This window comes from Varanus komodoensis, unplaced genomic scaffold (genome assembly GCF_004798865.1).
Source record: "Varanus komodoensis strain SLA01 unplaced genomic scaffold, ASM479886v1 scaffold36, whole genome shotgun sequence".
NCBI classification, from domain to species: domain Eukaryota; kingdom Metazoa; phylum Chordata; class Lepidosauria; order Squamata; family Varanidae; genus Varanus; species Varanus komodoensis.
The window spans coordinates 4025885-4033043 of NW_025335873.1; the positions used below are offsets into that span (position 1 = coordinate 4025885).

The following is a 7159-nucleotide window of genomic DNA, read 5'->3' on the forward strand; positions in this document are numbered from 1 at the left end:
GACCTCTCAGTGTTGCGTATGTTCATGCAAAGATCCTTGAACATCTGAATCCTATTTGGGGAGGGGCAGGGAAGTGTAAGGGTGCTGCCGAATCTTAGTTGAAAGCCAGTCCAGATCCGACGCTCTTATTTACCCCATGTCCTCTTGGTGGGCTGTGGAAACGGCCTTTTCCTGTTGCCCCTCAATACCATATGCTATTCATTGGCAGGATATTCAGGCTGTAGTTTAGCCCTTATCCTCTCCCCTTATTCTTTTAATGCTTGGGGGAGTGTGTGTCATCTGAACCCCCCCCCCCCCAGCATATCCACTGTCAGTCTGTGCTGGCCATTGATTCGTGAAATTCTGTGTCAGTTCATTGGGTTCTGCATAAATGGACTGTGTGCTTTACCATAGCAAAACTATTTGCAGCATCTTTGTGTGTGAATAGTTGGACACCTCTTGTGGCAGGGTTGTGCCCAGCCACAAGCGCGCGTGACTGTAGCACATGCAGGAACAAAAGGAAACCTGGGTTTTCAAAGCCGCACCAAAGACAACTTCTACCCGGCCCAATTCCACTATCCCAAACTTCTGGGCAGCTCTTGGAGGAACCAAACAAAACTCTCCCACTTCTGCAGTGGCCGAAGTCATTAAATACTTTGACTTCTAATGACCCATCACAGAAAGAGGTCCATGCTTTGCCTGCCAATGAAGCAGCTGCTAAGGTGTGGGGAAAAGTAGCAACCCTAATTTGCCCAAAATGTGGTTGAAACATGGGTTCAAGAACATGGTTAAGTGCTTAATAGTCTGCTGTCTAGAGGAGGTCTGGGCTACTTGCGACACTCCAGATGTTGTTCAATGATTCCTACGCTAACCCTGATTTTTGGGAAGTTCTTATTAACCCCCCACCCCTCATTTTAAGCCTAGATTGCCCCATGCTTGTTCTGCAAGTTTGCTTGCTTGCCCTGTGTGTTTAGTTGCTAAGTCGTGTCTGACCTTTCATGATCACATGGACAACATTCCTCCAGGCTCTCCTGGCCTCCTCCCTCCCTCAGCATTCACCCAAGCCCACATCAACCACCCCACTGACCCCATCCAGCCACCTCAATCTCTGCCATCCCCTTCTTTTGCCTTCAGTTGTTCCCAGCATTATTCAATCATTCTCCCGTGCCCTAAGTCCCTCGTGGCTATCATGTTCTGTATAAACATGCCATCTACCTGAGTGTTGACATGGAAAGAAAAAGGACTGTCGTCATTCTTTGATCTGAATGCTCACAGCGCTCAGCTTTTGAGTTGAAATCCTCTTGGGAGCCCCCTCTGACAATTAGAATGGAGATCCAGTGTCAATCGTTGTCTGTTGTTTTTCAAACCTGGATGTTACATTTATTTATAAAACAGCTTAGATCCTGCCCTTCCACACAGCTCTTGCGGCAAGCCAATTGCAAAAGATATTTGAAGCGATATCATAAAGCAAAGAGGCAGCAGATAACAAGCATCGGATAAACACTTGCATATTAAAGAAAAACATATACAACAGAAGAAAATCAGGAAAGGGTTTTCCCGAAGTAAAAACACTGCAGAGTCTGCAAATTAGGTGTTAGAATGCCATTTTTGCCGCCATCAGCTGAACTACCCTAGCTAGAATTTAGAAATTTCAGGGTGCTGCTTTGAGGAACCCAAAGGATCTTGAACTTGTTCGCTCTTGATTCTCCTGTGTCATGTAAGCATCTCATACAGTTGCACTGCGTACTTTTTCATGAATGATGCTTTTGAGAACTCTTCAAAGAAATGGGCCTCTTTCTTGGAGGTCGTCAGAAAAGCGCTTGTGTCTGGAAAAGCTCACATTTAGGAAGGCTACTATACCCTTTCCATTGATATTTCTAATCCGCAGCACGGAGAGTCTCATTTTGAAGGGCATCAACACTCAGATGTTTAAATCCATCCAAGTAGGTCATGACTCGGCAGGATAACAACCCATAATAAGTTTCCAATAAAGTGCAGTCTTTGCCGTTACTCATCTCCTCCCATTCCCTGAGTAGCTGGCCCTCTCTCGCTACAGATGAGGTGAAAATGAACTTGTAACAGCAGCGGTTGTATCGGATGTGCCTTCTCCCCGAAAAGCGTGAGCTGTGAATGGGATCCACCCCAGCCTTCTTGGTGCAAATACCCACAAAGACCCCAGGAGGCAGAATAAGGGGGACCTCTTTGGATGCGACGTAGATCTTCCGAGCCACGTCCTGTGAGATGACAAAGGCGGTCGCACTACAATAATCCGGATAATACATTTCTGAATATTTATGTAGGGGGATGTAACTGTGACTTTGTGGATCTCTGTTGGGCGTTTCTTGAGGAACCAGCCTCCCAAGGTAAATATCTTCAGGATGATTCCGCAAGTTTAACAAGTACTCAACCAAAGTTGGGAGGTTGATGAACATTTCCTCTTCTGTCTTGAGAATAAACCTGGCCTGGGAGCAAAATGTAATGACCCACTCAATAGTCCTTAAAGTTTTTAGCGTCTGGTTCTCTGGAGAGTCCAGGAAGTCACCTTGAATGAGGTCTTGATGCTGCTTCATCTCTTTTATGAGCTCTTGTTGGGTGGCTTCTGAAGATGGCTTCCCCAGCAAAAACAAAGCAAGTACAGTGTAATCTCTGACATGTGTCAGGTTGGCCCATGTTCCTCTGATGGCACTGCGTCTCAACGAGTTTTCAGGAGAGGTGAAGATGAGGGCCAGCAGAAAGATCTCCTTGTCAGAACAGGCTTCTGAGCTGCTCACCACATAAGCTCTGGAGATGTTGGCCTTCAAGGTAGACATATCCAACTTCCGTGCTTGCTCTCTCACTTCCAGAACTTTCATGTCCGTATATGAGGTGGGAAGAGCTCTCAAAAAGTATTCCTCCATTAGATCAGCTCCAAAGATCAAAAGATGGAAAAGGAGAACATTGGAAAGAATGAAACACCACTGGTGAGTCCGAAGTCTGCAGAAAACCAGCTGAGAGAGAAGAGAGAAGTGGTTAATATTGTGAGCTACACAGTGGCTCTTCCTATCCCCTCCCACTCGCTCTTTTGTGATTATATTGGAATGATTTTCTTCTGCCGTGATTCTATAGGGCTGTGACATGTATCTGAATACTAGATCCCTAAAATTCAAGTCAATCCTGCACGTGAGAGAGAAGCAGACAGAAACCATCCGGTAGCATTGTGAAGGGCTCCACGGCCATTTAATATACCCCAGCAAATGCTTCTTACTTATTAACAAGTGTGGTAGGTAGGTCAAGCTTAGCATCATAGAACAGAAGAGATGGAAGGGGTCAGAAGGCCATTGGGTCCAATCCTGCTAATACAGGACACTCGCTCGCACCATCCCACTCGGGTGGCTGTCCAGATGCTTTCTGAATGTCTCCAGCGAGGGAGAGCCCATAGCTTCTCCAGCTAACAGATTTCAGTTGTACTACTCTGACAGTGAGGAAATTCTTCCTGATCTGGTTTCTTTCAACTTAAGTCCGTTATTCTGCGCTCTGCACTCTGGAATGAATGAGAAGAGATCTTGTCCTTCCTCTTTGTGACAGCCTTTCAGGTATGTGTTGAGCACAGTCATTCACCTTTCAGCCGCCTCTTCTTGGGGCTAAACATGCCCAGTTCTTATTTGGCAGTAAGGCTTAAACATAGTTTATTAAGGTATGTTTATGTAATATAGTGTTCAAGGTAACTGGTAAGACCCAGAATATTACAATACAACAGCTCTGAACAACAAAAAACCCACTATGGATGGGTGTGAAGGTTGCACAGTGAAGAAATTTAACAGGAAGAAATTTGTTGTGTTCAAAACATGGTGCTGGAGGAAAGCTTTGCAAATACCCTGGACTGACAGAGAGGCAAAGAAGTGCTTGCTAGATCCAATCAAGCCAGGGCTTGCCCCGGAAGCAAAAATGATGAAACCATAGCTCTCATACCTTGGGCACATCATGAGAAAACGATATGGTAGCAATCGAAGGCAGGAGAAGAAATTGGGAAGCAAATAAATTAATTGCATAAAGGAAGTCACAACCTTGAGTGCGTAGGGCTTCTAAAGACAGAGCAATCATTCACGGGGTCTCTGTAAGTTGGAGATGGCTTGAAGGTAGGGGACAGCAATGAGAAGAGACCGCTGCAGTCCACAGCAGTCGATTCAAGCCAACAGAGGGTTGTGCTTTGTGTGGATTTGAACATTCAGGTTGTAAAGTAGCTTATTGATACAGCTGATCATCTGCAATGCATGCACTGATCTAGGAACCTACTGCAAGTGTGGGGTACTAGTTTGCTCCAGTGGCAGAAAATAGTAACTGGGCATCCATGTACACGGAGAGCTGGGAAAAGACGAGTCCATCAGGTGCAAGAGTTTCAGGCAGGATGGCATGGAAGGAGGTGGGTATTCAGGAATCCTGGGACAGGATTTGCTTCTTAGCTGTACTTTGAGTTACTAGTTAGTCTGTTTCGTGCTATGCATTCTGCTTTGCCCTAATATTTTTAATTTAGCAGCTGGCTTGCAATGCAGTGCCCTGCAGATGTTGTGGGCATCAGTGCTTAGTGTGCAGAAGCCCAGGCTTCAGTTCCAGGTGTCTGGAGTTAGAATCGGAAAAGCGCCTTTCTTGGAATTCTGGGAAGCTGCTAATAAACTGCGCATAATCTGAACTAGTTGGCCCAATGTGGTACTCATATAAGCAGCTTATTTCCTGTATCATTCGGCCCTGTAAGGGTTAGAAACTTGCTTTAAGAATATTTTTATTTTCATGACATAAGGAATATGAAACAAAGCGAACTAAGATAAACAAAACTAGAATGAACTTGCTTTGTTTGTATATAATTGGCAATCTCTGGGCAGTGGAAAAATCCAAAGAGCAGATGCAGGGCAGGGAAAGACTTCTAATCTCCAGAGAGCTGGTATTGAGCTAGTCGGATATGTCGACAGGGGGAAATTTGGCTTGTCTGAGCTCGAAGGACTTCCTGCCCACTTCCAATCCTAGTTGTGCTTTCCCCCCACAGACTTCTGTCTCAAAGATGAGCTACAATTTCTAGTTTTTTTTAAATGCTAAGGAAACTTGTGCCAACCATACTAAGATCCAGGAACTTTTCAGATGCGGATTGATGCAAATTGTGTAAATTTATGCAAAATTTCTTATTAGTGTTCTGCATGCCTGAATTGCAGCCTGTCTTAGAGAAGGAAGTCTGTGAACTTGCGCCAAAGTGAGTCAGTCCCAGTGCAGGGCTGGCAAGCCAGAATCCGAGTGGGTGGATTGAGAAAATCCATCGGATTTTTCACTCCCTTATCGAATTGGTCTGTTTTAGGGATATGTGCTAATTTTTGGTATAAGGAAACTTTTGATGTTCTTGTTGAGAAATGAGAAACATGAATTTCTGGTTGCTAGCTTCAATAGAATATGCTTTGCAAAAATAGAAATAATAGATTTCGCCCTGACTTTTGTGCAACCGTTTCAATTACTTATGCCATAGTAAGTGAGTATTTTATTTTGTTATCATGGCTGATAATAAAAGATGGCTGATTGCTTACCTGCATGTTGTTGGTAGGTTTTTTTTGCAGTCTCCAGAGCCTTTAGATCAAATGTGCAATTCTGGACGTATAATGAGGTTTTCTGCTTTCAAAGTCGTGTTGGCTATGTAGGTCTCTCCAGATAATGTTGCGACTTCCTTCCTTGCCAACCAACTTCATGTGGTTTTTTTCCATTCAGCTTCAGCTTTCTATTCAATGAAGCAAAGGTAATTCCAGAAGCTCTTGATCAAATTACAGTTTCATCAAGGTGAGGTAATTAGCCTTTTGTACTTTCTATCAATTTCTGAGATTAAAAGAAGCTACTGCAAACCTTCCTTAAGCAACAGAAGAGCTACTTAGTTAAAATGTATGCCAAATCTACTTTTCTGGAATATGCAGTATTCCATCTGGCTTGTATGGGGTCATTTGTAAAGTTGTACTTGTGTTTTAGGATATCTATTACATATTCTGAGATACAGTGACATCTTGGTAAATTTTGAAAGCCCAGTAACACTTTCCATGATTGGTTAATATGTTTATTACAATATATGCAAATATTGCTGAATGCTTCATCATAGTAATTAATGAATGCTTTAAAAACACACACATTATGAATAGCTGAATGCATTGAGAGTTTGGGGTACTTTGAACATCAAAAGAGTTTCGGCCAGGTCGTTTCTTGATAGGCTTCAAAGAGCTCCAATCTGACACGGCACTTGAAATGTGATCCAACATTGAACCGTTAAGCTTCTAGGAATCTCTGCCATAATGGCAACAGTGTGGAGCAGTGGTTATAGCAGGCTTCCTCAGCCTGGAACCTTCCAGATTTTTTGGACTTCAGCCCCGTCAGCCTCAGCCTTCAGGGTCTGAAATGTTGGAAGTTCTTGTCCAAAATACTTGGAGGCCATCAAGCTGGGAAGGTTTATTTAACTACCTCTTCAGTTAGAGCAGGGATAACCTAACCATTTACTCTTTCAATGGTACTAGGCCAAGAAGATCCGGGTTCAAATCTCCACATAATCCTTCAGACTGAGCAATGCGAAAACTCAGATCACAATTTGTCGGCTTTATCTTAGAGTCAGTGCTTGTCCAGCTGGAGCCCAACTTGTCCATGAAGCTGGCAGTGGAGTGCCTTCTGAGTATCTTTTTGCTCAACTCCTGATCACGTTGCTCCTTCTGCCACAGCGGCTTTGATCCTTTCTTTAAACTCTGCCAGCACTTCCTGGATTTTGACATCGCATCCACTTTTTGGTAGAATCTGCCGCCTGCAGCACTAAGGGGGAATTTGAGACGTTTGTGGAAGCTGATTAAATCCAGGGGTGCTCTGAAAATACTCAGCTTCTGGAGAGGCCCAAAGGTTCTCATTTAGGATGGTCAAATTAGGGCCACGGAGCTGAGAGGAAAGTAGCCAGCTGGTATTAAGGTAGAGGATGGCATCAGAGCAGGTCAGAAGCTCCATGAAACTGCTCAGAAGATCCTGGGCAAAGGCCAAGGCGTGCCTATCTAAAATAATTCACATGAGCAATAGTTGCAGTTATGTTCTCTGTGTAGGCAGTTACAGGAGGTCAGATTTGGGCTGAACATCCTGAATCATAAGGGCTAGTAACCTTGTTTTCTAATGCTCCTCCAAAAGTAGAAAGGAAATGCAGCAGATAACA

The 7159-nt window shown here is 44.0% G+C and overlaps 1 protein-coding gene across 1 annotated transcript; it reads right to left on the bottom strand.

Moving 5' to 3' along the window:
• Positions 1–1856: 1856 nt before the first annotated feature.
• B3GALT9 (beta-1,3-galactosyltransferase 9) lies at positions 1857–3095 on the bottom strand. The gene has a single exon (XM_044439717.1). The coding sequence runs from the start codon at positions 3093–3095 to the stop codon at positions 1857–1859; it is 1239 nt and encodes a 412-aa protein (XP_044295652.1).
• Positions 3096–7159: the final 4064 nt, after the last annotated feature.